The sequence below is a fragment of the Labeo rohita genome, chromosome 6 (genome assembly GCF_022985175.1).
Source record: "Labeo rohita strain BAU-BD-2019 chromosome 6, IGBB_LRoh.1.0, whole genome shotgun sequence".
Taxonomy (NCBI): Eukaryota; Metazoa; Chordata; class Actinopteri; order Cypriniformes; family Cyprinidae; genus Labeo; species Labeo rohita.
The window spans coordinates 18,666,039-18,681,226 of record NC_066874.1 but is presented as its reverse complement, the minus strand read 5'-3'; the positions used below and the strand labels follow the sequence as shown (position 1 = coordinate 18,681,226).

The following is a 15,188-nucleotide window of genomic DNA, read 5'->3' as shown; positions in this document are numbered from 1 at the left end:
GTGAAAACACTCTATAGTATGAACAATAACTAATTTTCTCTTTTGTCTCCAACGTTTGGTGGTCAGTGGTCACGTCATGGTGACTCAGACCATATGTAATTAAAACCATTTTTATAGAAAACTTTAATGAGTATAGTCTTCATCTCATTCAGATAACTTTGCACAAAAACAAGTTATTTCCTAATGTGTTCAACTTTTTTAATTAGCACCAATCTACTAAATGCACCTTTAACTGAAGACACGCCAAATGTGTTTGCTTCTCTCAGACAGAACAGCAAGGTAAATCTTCTATCAACCAGACTGCCATTGAAATTATCAGACTGAGTTAATAAGAAAAAAAGTCGAACTGTTCTGCAACGTGACTGCAGTTATCTGCTCTAATTACAAGAATGAGTTTTGTCCCCTTAATAATTCCTATTAATGTCAGCAACCCATTTGTGCCTAAAGTGAAAAACAGTTTTAAAATGAATACAGGGGAATCTAATTAAATAGCAAAGCCCAAAATATTTCCAAAATAAGCCTCCCCTCATTATGGCCCTTGTTCTGCTGGCATTCACAAGAGAGGAAGTTATGCTTTTATAACAAGTCTTAAAGGGGCAATTTAAAAGTGAGCCCCAAATCTAGCTCACCCGTATAATAAAACATCCGGACTGAAGATGCTGTTACATCACCCAGCTTGACACTTCAAATGCTTGCTGATCAGCAAATCTTAGCTGTTAAATAAGACTTTTTTTCTGTCGAATGTGAAAGAAAGTTGCTAGGCAAACAGTCTGATGACAGAGTACTATCATTTTCTTGACTTCCATAGAAAATGTACAAGGTGTTGTAACAGCAGGGGTTCAGCTTGGGTAAGATCAGACATTCCAGCCAGCAAAGGAATAAATCTCCTCCCTGACACCGGCAGAGCCAGAGATGTCTGTGCAACCCAATTAAGACTGCTGGGTCAGCGTTCTGGCACAGACTCTCACAACAGGAATGTTCTCCCAAGCGCTCTGGCCAACATACACCACTCGTGTTATTCATGAATATTCAGTATTTATTTCAAAGCTTCTGTCGAGCTACTGTACGAGGAGATCACAAACCTTTGTACAGTTAGAAGGTACAGTATATAAACCAGAAAATCGTTTTTTTGCTTAGAGAATAACAATCCATTTTTTCATTAACATTAATTCATTTTTTTTTCTATGTCCATCTCTAAAATAATTCCTGCCAGATTTTTGTCTCAGTGGTCTCAGTTAAGCCCCGGACAAATTAAAAAGACGTTCGAGGGGAAGTACAGCAGCCCTCAATTAAGCTAGTCTTGATAAGGTCAGAGTTTTTTAATCAATTTGCTTTAAATGATAAACACACAACAGTCCATTAATTAAAGCTGCGTTGGTTGAAGCGTTTGTTGTTGTTAATAGGATATGTGAATGTGACATGAAATTACATGTGTGCTGTTTTACAACCAGCGGCGTTCTGACACAGCCCTGTAATAAGTATCTTTGCACTATTTGCAGGAAATAAATGTCAGCAACATGCAAACCAGGGGTGTTTATAGCCTTTCATCCTTACTGGGTCACAGAGGGGATTCTCACCCAGGGGAATCTGTTCACAAAAACAGCTTCAAAGTATTAAATTCAGGTGATTTTCAGAGCAGCATATTTATATTTACTTGCGTACAGTTGCGTAGAGTCAGTACAGCTATGGGCTAGACACTTTCATCAGTTCGATTTCATATCTACAGCCTAATTCTTAAAGGGGTCATGACAAGGATTTTTTAAAATTATTTTAATATGTTCCATGAGGTTTATTTATAATGTTAATAAAATTTTTTGAACAAAATAAATTGATAAAAAATATTATTTTCAACCCTCATTCTAACTCTCTGTCTAAAACAACCTGTTTTTAAGGGGCGCGTCTTTTAAGGCTTCTCAGTAATCGGCTACTGTTATGATTGGCTAATGTCATTGCATAGAAAACATTATCATCACCCTTTCAAGTGTTTGGACAACATGATTAAAAAAAAAAAAGTAATTTTCAGAGAAAGCATTATTAAACCATTTACTTACAGTTTGTGATGCAGCTGCAGTCAGATCTAGTACGCATTATCTTTTAACAAATGTTTTTTGAACTCTCCATGACACTGTGCCTTGATTACAAAACAACATGTTACGAAGTCCGAACAGTCCTCGATCTAGGATGCCATTAAAAATAAACGATTCAATTTTTCCTTACTCTGGGATCTTTCTGACATCTGTACAAAGAAGCGAACAAGCTGTTTAAACCAAACACGTCATAGCAAATATTCTTTCACTCCATTTGTCCGAATGATGATAGACTCAAGTGCGTGGACTGTGTCAAAAATTGAATGAGCATCTGTATACTGTATCCAGTGTAGACAAGATAGCGGCAGTGATTGTAATTTCTGTTTGCCTTTGACACAACACAGCACTCGCATTTAGCATATCAGCTGTTAAAGGGATAGTTCACCCAAAAATTAAAATGAGCCCATTATTTACTCACCCTCCAGGCATCCTAGGTGCATATGACTTCATCATTTCAAACAAATACAATTGGAGTTATATTAAAAATTATCCTGGCACTTCCAAGCTTTAGAAGGGCAATGGGCGAGTGTTTCTCTTCATCAGTCCAAAACAGGTCCAATAAAGTGCATCCATCCATAATAAAAAAAAAGTTCCTCACACAGCTCCGGGGGGGTGAATAAAGGCCTCCTGCAATGAATCGATGCACTTTTGTAAGAAAAATATCCATATTTAAAATGTAAGAATGACTTTAATCTAGCGTGCGTTAACGCACATGCGCCATTTGGAAGTGACGAACACGAACGTGCAGGGGAGAGGTCAAAACTAAACAATGGTTGCGAATTAGAAGCAAAAAATGAGGATTTGTAAAGAAGAATGTCAGAGGGTTTTGATATAAACCAAGAGGATACTGGTTTTCCTTTGCTAAAGTAAGGAAACTTTGCTTTTTTTGCTCCTGTAAACAAACAGTGGTTTGTGCGAGACTCACCGGTGCATGTGTAACCCCAACGTCCTATGTCATCCATCTGGAGCTGCTTCCGAGTATGACCAGTTGGCGCAAGTTAGATTAAAGTGTTTCTTACATTTTAAATATGGATATTTTTCTTACAAAAATGCATCGATTCACTACAGGCGGCCTTTATTCTCTCCCCAGAGCCATGTGAAGCACTTTTTATTATAGATGGATGCACTTTATTGGACTTGTTTTAGACTGATGAAGACAAACACCCATCTATGCCATACTGAAGCTTGGAAGTGCAAGGATAATTTTTAATATAACTCTGTTTGGCTTCGTCTGAAAGAAGGAAGTCATATACAGCTAGGATGCCTGAAGTGTGAGTAAATAATGGGCTAATTTTCATTTTTGGGTGAACTATCCCTTTAAGGGACTGAACGCCAGTGGGCGGGGCCTTGCTCTGAAGGCAGTGTTTATGCAAATGTTTGTGCCTGGGTGATGTCAGCTTGCACCCAAGATCGCTTTTGGAGCTTGATTAAATAAATATAAATAAATAAAACACTTTTAAGCTGTAAAAGTTTTACTGGTACAAAGACCTCTTATATGCCAAAAGATCAAGGCAATCATCATGACCCTTGTAACTGTAAGCTACGTATACAATAAAGTTTAAAAGTTTGGATCAGTAAAATGAATAATTTTGTTCAGCAAGGATGCATTTGAAACAAAAGTGACGGTATAAACTTTTTAATGTTAAAAAAAGACTTCTGTTTAAAAAAAATTATCAAAAATCCTGAAAAAAGTATCTGTTTCCACAAAAATTTTAAGCAGAACAACCGTTCTTAAAATAACAGTATAACAGTAATTAAAAGTTATTAGCATTCAAATTAACATTTCTGAAGGGTCATGTGATACTGAAAACTAGAGTAACGACTGTTGAAAATACAGATTTGACATCAAAGAGAAAAAAAGTACTTTGAAATGTATTAAAATAGAAAACAGTTTTAAAATTTTCAGTTTCCAGCAAATGGATAGAAACTAAGTGAATAGTTTTTACTCATTAACTCATTATCTATCCCGCTACTTTTGTTCACAGAGTGTTTAGCGACTTTTGACCTTCAAAGCACTCGATACAAAATCACATTAACCCCCAGCATGTTGTTTGGTTGATATGAACATGACTATACAACTTTTAAAAAGACTTTTAAAAACAACCTTACTGACAGAAACCCAGGTATCAAATTAGTACTACGCAAAATAATATATTCACATATATCAATTCTAAGTAGGTACTTATTCTCACATTAGCAAGTCTTAGCTTGGTAACCATGGAGCTGCCTTCCAGTCATATAAGCAAATCTGTTTAAAAGAGAGAGAGAGAGGGAGAAGGAGTCCAAGGGGGTAAAGATACTGTATATACATTAAGAAATGTTTGCCTCAACTGGTGTGATCGGCCTTTGTGTCTTAAATGATGTAACAATGTAGATGCTCCAATCCGATCAATTGATTAGCCTGGTTCTCAAGTCACAATATGATAATCTCCCTCTTTAAATGTGGATTTGTCAGTAAAATATAAGCACAAAAAAATATAAAACTAGTACTCAGTCCTGAAAGATTCTGATGCAAATCCTATGTAGTCACACATACGCTAACACTCATTTTAGTTTGTAGTAAGAAATTAATTAATTTAACCACACTGAGAATACAGATTAAGCATCAAGGATTCCTTTAATGTTGCGAATGTGTGTCTCTCTTCTGACTAACGGATTAAGTTTTTAAAAGAGAGGTAGTTATGGCTGAAAATGCAGATTTGCTGCAACCATGCACTGCCCACAAAGTGCTGTGCTCCGATGAGACTGTGGCATGGCTGAATGAACACTATGAGAACAACCAGATGATGATTGATGTGTTTTTTCCATTCTGTTAGACACAGGGCCACTTCTATGCCAGTCTCTCAGGAGAACATACACACATTCTGTCACATAGTACACATAGTACACAGATGAGGGGCTTTATAAAGACAGCCTCACACCTTGTCATAATTACATTCATACACAATTACTATGTTCTCTGAAATGGAAAAACAAGCACGATACTATTTGTGATTTTACTGGTCTGCTTTCTCTCTGTTTAAGTGAGAAAGGGAGGGAAAAACATCCTCAGAATAGGGACATTTGCAAGAGGAGGCCAAGGTGAGAATTGTCATCTCAGTGCTGTAAATAGGCAGCAGCTGAAAAGGTGGTGACTACCAGTGTTACCAGTCACACGCAGAGATGGTCATGGCACGACAGAGGCTGGATGGAACTAAAACAATGGAAGAACAGGAGGCCAAGTGGATTAATGTAGATCTCATCACACTCTTCTGCTTGATTTTTTTTTTAGCTGGTGAGTGAGCAACAAGAGAGCCGTCCCTTGCTGAGCCCTTCCATCGATGATTTCCTCTGCGAGACCAAGTGTGATGGAGCTGCCCGCCCAGTAACCTCCAACACAGCAGGTACCACAGATACTGACCTTCCCATGCTTCCTCTGCAATTCTGCTTCTCCATTAATTTACAATATATTCTGATTTTAAGAACCAAAGACAAGAACAGATTAATTGAATTTATGCTTTTATGTTACCATTTAAAAGTTTGGGGTCTGTAAGATTTTATTTGAACTGACGTTTTTATTCAGCTAGTATGAATTAAATTAGTATAAACTTATAAAAAAAGTAAAAAAGTAAAAACTTAATAGTAAAGAATTTTATATTAAAAACAAATTTAAATAAGTGCTGTATTTTATGATACAAACTCACTATTCTGACTTTTTTCTCAAAATTCAGAAATATAAACCCATAATTGTGAGTTATAAAGTCAGAATTGTGAGATATAAACTCATAAATTCTCAGAATTGCACAATTTATGTCTCGCAACTGTGACTGTAACATGCAATTGTAAGTAAGGCCAGAATTGTGAGATATAAACTCACAATTCTGAGAATGTATGTCTTTTTTCCGCATCAGAATTGGAAATTTATAACTTGGAATTGCAAGTTTATATCTCACAATTCTAAAGAAAAAAGTCATATATATAAACTCGCAATTCTGAGAAATAAAGTCACACTTCTGATAAACAAAATCATAATTACGAAATGTAAACTCACAATTCTGACTTTTTCAGAATTGCAAATTTTATATCTCATACTTGTAACTTTTTTCTAAGAATTTCTAAGAAATTGAGTTTATATCTTTTGTAATTTTGCAATTGTGATTTTTTTAAATCAGAATTGTGAGTTAAGTTTATATTTCGTAATTGTGACTTTTTCTCAGAATTGCGAGTTTATATCTTGCAATTCTGACTTTATAACATGCAATTCTGACATTGTATCAGTCTTTATTCCTCAGAATTGGACTTTATAACTCACATATATTATCTCTATTTTATATCTCACAATTCTAAGAAAAAAGTCAAAATTGCAAGATGTAAACTCACAATTGTGTAAAAAAACAACAACTCTGAATTGTTGAATAAAAACTCACAATTACCTTTCAAATTTTTTATTTAGTGGCGGACTTTCATATGAAACAAATGTACCACGGTTTCCAAAAAAATATTAAGCAGCACCATCATTTTTTAGCTGTCTTAAGAATGATTTCTGAAGGATTTTGTGACACTGAAGACTGGAGTAATGGCTGCTGAAAATTCAGCTTTGACACCACACTAATAAAATACATTAAAAAAAAAATTAAAATAGAAAACAGCCGTTTTAATTTGTAATAATACATTTCACAATATTAATGTTTTACTGTATTTCTGATCAAACTAATGTTTGGGTGAGCATAAGATGTTTTTTGATTTAAAAGGGACTTAAGTTGGTGCCGATGGCCTTGTGGGCAGTACGCTGACATAACACAGTTGCGCTTCAGGTGTCCCGAGTTTGAGTCCTGCCTCGTGGACCTTTCCCGATCCTGCCCCCATCTTTCTCTCCCACTTGCTTCCTGTCATATCTCCAATGTCCTACCCAGAAAAATGCAAAAAGGGACTTATTAAAAACAACTTGTTCATTGTCAGCAGTCGTGTGCGGGAGTGAGGAGTAGGGATGAGGAAGTCAGGAGCAAGCAGTTTATTTATATAATCCATACAACGGAACAGGAACAGCAGGGAATCCACACGCAACACAACGAAAACAACACTAAGAGACGTTATACAACATTAAGAACCGACCACCAAATGGGGAGCAGAACCAAACTTAAATAACCAGGCAAATCAGACAAGGACAGGTGTGAGTGATTAAACAATGACGTCATAATAGAAAACGGAACAGGAAAGACCAAATAAGGACACACAGGGAAAAACCAAAGAAACAGTCCACAGGGGTGTGACATTCATGAACCTAAACAGGTCATTTTCAATTTAGTCAAGACATTTATTTAATATAATTAAGTAAATTAATTAAATGAAATGCATGCAAACTGTTGCTTTAACAAACCAATTAAAATTCAACATCAAACTAATGACACTGTTCAGAGAAATGTGTAACATTTTTGAGCAGACATTAACATGGCACATATTAATGGTGGCTGCTAACACCAAATATTGCTCATTTTTAAGCTTCTACCTCATTAATTCCTCACAAATGTCAGCTGCATTATATACGTCTTCACCTCCGATTAGCAGAAACTAACTAAATGAGAAAGTAAGTGGCCTCTTACTGCATGACAGCTGTATTCCTGAAATTCACACTGAGAGACTGAGCAACTAAACCTGTATTTATTTCACTTGCACCTTACACCCCAAAGCAATTAAGACAGCCACTCCTACTCCCTACAGAGTATCTTGTTTACTTTCTGATTGTGGAAAACAGCATATTCTATTTACCAACAGACTATGTTTGGAGAATCTTTCGATTGCTTGTAATAAAACAGCAGCCTGTTAATTACTGTGCCTTTGAACGTAATGCGCATTGAGGTTCAGAAATTACCAGGCAGAACTTTCTGCAATCAAAATGTCACAAAGTACTTACTTCACAGTATGAAAGATTTTCAGTCTGTCAAACAAATAGTAAAAGCGTCAGTTATTGATCTATGTGTAGTTGAGTATGCCTGACTTGAAATGTGAAGCCAGAGTCAATTGCCAAGTAAACACTGCATTGAAGTCATAGTTTCTTGTTGGTACCACTCTAAATATTTATTGTATAATGTTTATTAATATGGTTGTGCACTCTTTATGCTTAATTCAACTAAATTCTTAAGCTAAAAATGCAAAAAGAATTTAAATGATTAGAGGAATACCAAGCTTTTTATAAGCAGTGTCTGTCTTTAAAAGGAATGGAGCTGATTATAGAAATTATATTCAGGTCTTTAATGAGAACGGCTGTAATCTTAAGAAGGAATGCCTCTGAATTCAATTATTATTCTCTGGCAGATTCTCCCGAGTAAGCTTTTGATTCATTTTTCATTTTAGTAATAAAAAAATCACGACTTGCTTTGGTTTCAGACTCTTCAAACTATCATATGATCAGGCGTCAGGACTCCTATACTTCTTTCTGTAAAACAGATTATGAGATTCAAAGCAAGACGGACGTTAAACCACAAAAAAATCATTTCTGTTACATCTTAAGAATCTACAAACAGTGTTAGTCATTGAATTAAATAATACATTACTAGTGATAATAGACAGGCAATGTATAAGATCACGTAAACACCTAAATCTAGACACAGACTCATTATACCAATTTCAGAGTGGTTTGATGGCTTATTTTATACGCAAATGTTTATCTGCTCTATCATTTTGACATCAAAACCAGAGAAAAAGTGGATGATTCAAAATGTTTTCTTTTGTTTGTCAGGTTTTCATAATGAGCTTTTGATTTTTATTGATTTTTTGTATTTTTATAATGAGATTTTTAATAGTTGAGTCACCAACATTACATTCAGCTTTGTCCTGTCTATTAATAGTTTTGTCCTGTCTATTAATTTATTCGAAAATAAGTACTTTAATCTTTAAGGTGAAAGAGAAAATGTATTATTATTTATTATTAAACATATATAAAGTACAGTGGATGTCAAAAGTTTACATACGCCTTGCAGAATCTGCAAAATGGTGATTATTTTACCAAAATGAAACGGATCATGTTATTTTTTATTTAATACTGACCTGAATAAAATACACATTTAGACACATTTACACACTTAATTTACATTTAGTCCACAAGAGAAAATAATTGTTGAATTTTATAAAAATGACCCCGTTTAAAAGTTTACATATGCTTGATTCTTAATTCTGTGTTGTTACCTAAATGATCGATAGCTGTGTGTGTGTGTGTGTGTGTTTTTTTTTTTTTGTCTCGTCATAGTTGTTCATGAGTCCCTTGTTTGTCCTGAACAGTTAAACTGCCTGCTGTTCTTCAGAAAAATCCTTCAGGTTCCACAAATTCTTTGGGTTTTCAGCATTTTTTTTGTGTGTTTGAACCCTTTCCAACAATGACTGTATGATTTTTAGATCCATCTTTTCACACTGAGGACAACTGAGGGACTCATATACAACTATTACAGAAGGTTCAAACACTTAGTGATGCTTCAGAAGAAAACACAACGCATTAAGAGCCGGGGGGTGAAAACTTTTGAAATTTAAAGATCAGGGTAAATTTCACTTATTTTGTCTTTTGGGAAACATGTAAGTATCTTCTGTAGCTTCTGAAGGGCAGTACTAAATGAAAAAATATAAGAATGCACACTTAATAAGTGAAAAAATATAAGAATGCAATATTCTTAAGAATGCAACTATTCTGTAATAGTTGCATATGAGTCCCTCAGTTGTCCTGGATCTCCAAATCATACAGCCATTGCTGGAAAGGGTTCAAATACACAAAAATGCTGAAAAACCAAAGAATATGTGGGACCTAAAGGATTTTTCTGAAGAACAGCGGGCAGTTTAACTGTTCAAGACAAACAAGGGACTCACGAGCAACTATCACTAAAAAAAAAAAAAAAAAAAAAAAAAAAAAAACACGGCTGTGGATCATTCAGGTAACAACACAGTATTAAGAATCAAGTGTATGTAAACTTTTAAACAGGGTCATTTTTATCAATTCAGCTATTATTTTCTCTTGTTCACTATATGTAAACTTCTTTAATGTGAAATGTCTTATTAAGGTCAGTACTAAATACAAAATAACATGCATCTTGTATGACAACATTTTGCAGATTCTGCACGGTGAATGTAAACTTTTGACCTCAACTGTAAATATATATGTAAGTTTTTCAAAATAATATGAAACCAACATAAATGGAAAGAGTGCATTTCTAAAGACTGTGTTTGAAACGTTTTTTATTCCTTTTATCATAGAAACTCTTGTATGTCATTGACCCTGTTATCAATGTTTTATTGTACATGAAGGCAATCATTGTGAAAGTTCTTGTTTATACTGATGTCTGAGGTTATTGCACTTTAAAATAAAAGGGCTTTGGAAGATCTTAAAGTCTAGATATTTGATATCCAGGCTGGTCCTTGTGTGGTCGGCACAGACCAAAGCATGTGGTGGTAACCTGGTTTCAGCTCTGATGTTTGTGCCAGATTTTAGAAGGTGTGCTGTCAAGCCCTCAAGGCTTGGATCATGCATCCTCAATGTTGGCATCTACATACAGTACTGACCTGCATGGGCATTTTGTCTACCACCTGGTAGACAAAAAGCCAGAAGGGTAAGAGGAAGGGGGTAGAAGCTGTAGAATATGTCCGAAGCATCTGTTCTTAATGTTCACGTATAAAAGTTTTATGCTTTAATCTCACCTAATCAGAAAAGCTGACTACATTCCCTCTGAATATTGAATGAACACGTTCTTCTCAAACCTTCATCCTCTGCAGCAGAACACAGTGTTCTGTAGAGAGTGTGCTTGATGAAGTATATATATATACACACACACTATATCAAACGCTCTTTGTTCTTTTGGAAAGGAACATGCAACATCAAAGATTATTTGACACCGGCCCCTGAGCTGTCGGAACTGCCTGCTGTCTTTTATTGCTGTGACCACGCAGGTAGATAAGTGCCTAGAGCAATAACTAAGCTAGGATGTGTTATTCTGTGTTATTTCTTTCCTTTAAACTCTGAACTTTTGGCTGATGTGCTAATTTCGAAGCTGAGGAAAAACATGCTAGCTCACATCAGTTTATGACAGTAGCTCACAAATGTTAATGTTTTTTAATCCGTTGAACACACAAGAGATGGATAAGAGATGAGAGGATGTTGATGTGCTCTTAGGAGGCTTTCAGACTAGCACACACCTGGGTTTGTTTGATGTCAGAGTTCAGTTCGTTTGAATAATTTGAACATTGTTTTCTGAACTCAGAATAAACTGCGCACCTGTGAACCATATCTAAGTCTAAAGTCTAATTTCCGCTCACCTTCAGCGAAAATTGATGCCACTCTGACGCTGACGTTCCGTGGTTCGGAACCAAAAAACCCAGTGTGACCAGGAAATCAAACTAAGTGTGAAAGTACCTTTAAGTGTTTATTCTGTCTTACTATTTAAAGAAGACAATAAATCCCCATTTTACACAAGTTGGTATGATTCTTTTGGGTCTTGGTGAAATGTCTGCAAACTACTTTGGTTAAAATTCCTCCATGGTCGCGTAAAACAACACCCTTTTTACCTTGTCAGAAGCAGCTCTGTTCACAGCGACCTGTTTCGATGCATGGCTCTTTAAATGATAATGAGCTACTGCTCACTCCGCCCCTCTCTTCCAGTTTTTTTGTGCATTCGCTGACATTACCATCAAAAACAAAACAAATCCACTGCGTCCTCAGTAGTCAGGAGAAAATTAAGACTCTTACCTTCACTTTTACATCCAACTAAAAACACATGCATTGCTTACGAGACATTGTTGTCGCTACAGCTGGCTGAGGGCGGGAATATGCTAATACGGGACAGTCCATTAGTGGTCATGGGTGGGGCCTGAACAGTATGACGAAAACCAAAACGACTTGATAACTGAAACTGTTTAGGTTTTTTGGAGATAAAAAAGGACTGAGTGGATTTTTATCATTGTAGAGTGGTTGTGTCCACACTGCTAAGTAAGGGTAGGGGCAGATACCGATTATTACACATCAAGCAGAGCGATAACCGATATTTTGAACATATATATACATATATGTATGCATATCTGTTGTAAAAGTGAAAATTAATGTCAAAATTAGGAATAACAACGGCTCTAACAAAATTATGTTTTTTGAGGAAAACATTTCAGGAATTGTCTCCATATAGTGGACTTCAATATTGCCCATGAGTTTGAACGTCCAAAATGCATTTAAGTACAGCTTCAAAGGGCTCTAAACAATCCCAGCCGAGAAATAAGGGTCTTATCTAGAAACAATCAGCCATTTTCTAAAAATCAAATTTGTATACTTTTTAACCTCAAATGCTCGTCTTCTCTAGCTCTGCCACATGCATGCCTACTCTGTGTAATCCAGGTCAATAGAGTTAGGGTATGTCGAGAAAAAAAAATGCGTCCCAAACTTTCAGAACCATTGAACTTTCTGGAGCAGTAAGACTAATAAAAGTGGATGATATTTTTTTCTTTTTGTGTCCTATGTCCAGTACTGTCCTCCTCTCTGGACCTGCTGGATCTGAGTGAGCCTGGTGAGAGAAGACACAGCAAAGACAGAAAGAGTCCTCTTTCTTCTAAGGGCACACCATACAGGAAGAAGCCAGATGAAACTGAGCTGATCCAAGTGGATGTCGAACAGAGTATACCCTGTTCTCGCACACCTGAAAAGATTTCATTGGACTCAGGTATTAAGTGTCAAACAGCTAAAGTGAAGGGCTGTTATGCAAAAAAGCATTCTGGCAAATCAGTCAAGGGAAATCAGATGGTTACACAAATGAAAATGTGTTTAATGGAAAGTGCTTTTTCAGTAAAAAGAACATTACAGGCTTACATATCGCTATGTAGTTGCATACTGCAAATGCCTCAAACTTTTTGGTTTTGCTTGTGTTTTACTTGGGTTGCAGTATGATAATACATCTCTGTCAAACAACATGGCCTCATTTTGTTTACAGTAGCAGTTCCATCTTCTTTGGACAAATGGGAAGAACTCAACCCACACCCGGAGCGAAATGGTAGCAGAAAGTGGAAACTTGAGAGAAGACGTTCATCAAAAAATTCTGGTGAATTTGTGTGGTGAGTCGATACTCTAAAATATATATATATGTAGTATGAAAACACACTTTTTGAAAATCTAAAATATATGAATACCTTTTTTTCACATCAATTTCTTATGATATAACCTCAGGTCTATGGATTGCAAGACTCAGCTAGACACTACCCCCAGGAACTCCCTGGAGGTCAATAATAAAGTAGAGGCGGAAGCCGTGCCAGTAACTCAAGTAAGTGCAACGCCGAGCACTTATCACTCTTTTTATGAGTCATGATCATCTGTGCATGTGTCAGTGACTTTCACATGTTATTTCCCACATGTCTCACTCATCGTAGTTTTATCATATACTTGAACTGTGAATGGTTTGTTTGTAGCCACTCAGTACATTGCGGAACATTCTGTGCTAACATCTAGAATTCTTTATTTTCAGCTCAACAGGCAATATGTTAGTGGAAGACATGTAAGCCTTTCTGTGCACTCTTTGTATGAATCGCTGAATGGTCTATGCATTTGCACCATGGCAACAGCATCACCACCAAATTCAATACAATAAAACATTTTGGTAGTACTTCATGGCGGCTAATGAACTGAAGTGATGTCGTCACTTGACGGCAGGTCACAGTTTGCGAGGATTTCCAAATTTATTGTGGTGCTACAAGGTACAAATGTTACACGCTTCTACCCTCAGTGAAGCATGCAGGTCTGTTGTATTGCTATCTATCATGATTAGATGATTATTAAATTAATTATTGACCAGCCACTGGTCAATATGTACACCGGAGGTTGTATAATATTTCCCAAGGTTGCTATTGGAAAAGCATGATTGAAATTACACCAGATATATGGTGTCTAGAAGTGAGTGCCTTTGATTTTGCTTTTATGGTTTATAGTCAGGTTGTAAAATGGCATGTGGTGCAACTCACCAAAAATGTATCAATACACTAACGTTCAAAAGTGTGGTGTTGAAAAGACTTAAAAAATGTTTTTGTCTCATATGCTCATCTAGGCTACATTTATTTGATCAGAAATTCAGTACAAAGAGTAATATTGTGAAATATTATTGCAGTTTATAATAACTGCTTCTGTTTTCATATATTTTAAAATGTAATTATTTTTGTGATGGCAAAGCTAAATTTTCAGCAGCAATTACTTCAGTCTTTAGTATCACATCCCTAGTAAAAAAAAAAAAAAAAAAAAAAGTAATAGATCTAAAATGCATTTACTTTATACTAAGTATAGTTTAAGTCTACTAACATATTTACTGACATATCGTTCGAGACTTACTGATATAAAAATTTTAATTAAACTTAATTTGAGGTATTACTTGTGCACAATGCACATTTCCTGATATTAAGCCTAAAATATGTTTTAATGTCATTATTAATAAATGCTTTCCTCAAAAAAAAACATAATTTCTTCACGACTGAAGACAGAAAGACATGAACATCTTGGATGACAAGGGGGTGAATAAATTATTTGTGAATTGCTGTTCTGGAAGTGGACTTCTCCTTTAAGTACAAAATTAGTTGTTCCAATTTAGCAGACTTTAAAAATACCAGATTAATATACTGAAAGTACAAATGCAGGGTATTTTTTTAAGTACATAATATGTAAATGTATTTGTAGTATACTTAGTATGAAATAAATGTATTTTAAATACTTTTTATGTATATTTATTTTTCGCTAGGGATGATTCTTCAGAAATCATTCTAATATGCTAACTTGGTGCTTTTTTCAGGATTCTTTGATGAATAGAAAAAAAATCAAATCATTTGAATTCAAGATTGATTTAAAATAGATATTTTTGTAACAATGTTTTTACTGTCAATTTTGATCTGTTTAATGCATCCTTGCTAAATAAAAGTATTCATTTAAAAAAAAAAAAAAAAAAAAACCTATTAACCCCAGATTTTTGAACGGTTGGTTTATTAGTAAACAATTCAGAATATTTAAATTATTAGTATTAATATTTGAAATTTTAACATTATATTTAACATTTCATTTTAGAAAAATGATTAATGTTTCTTTATTGTAGATAACCCTTTATATCATTGATCCTTTTATAAGCCTTATATATG

General features: G+C 35.2%; 1 protein-coding gene across 4 annotated transcripts in view; it reads left to right on the top strand.

Annotated features, from left to right (window-relative positions):
* The window catches only part of pex5la (peroxisomal biogenesis factor 5-like a), a 99,847-nt gene that overhangs the window by 55,323 nt on the left and 29,336 nt on the right, over positions 1-15,188 (top strand). For 2 of the 4 annotated variants that reach the window (XM_051112122.1, XM_051112125.1), the window contains 5 exons: positions 5,359-5,470; positions 12,551-12,745; positions 13,013-13,133; positions 13,246-13,339; positions 13,541-13,570. In XM_051112122.1, coding sequence (XP_050968079.1) covers positions 5,359-5,470; positions 12,551-12,745; positions 13,013-13,133; positions 13,246-13,339; positions 13,541-13,570 — 552 coding nt within the window. The remainder of the gene's footprint in view (positions 1-5,358; positions 5,471-12,550; positions 12,746-13,012; positions 13,134-13,245; positions 13,340-13,540; positions 13,571-15,188) is intronic. The other 2 variants (XM_051112123.1, XM_051112124.1) reach the window with 2 other exon arrangements.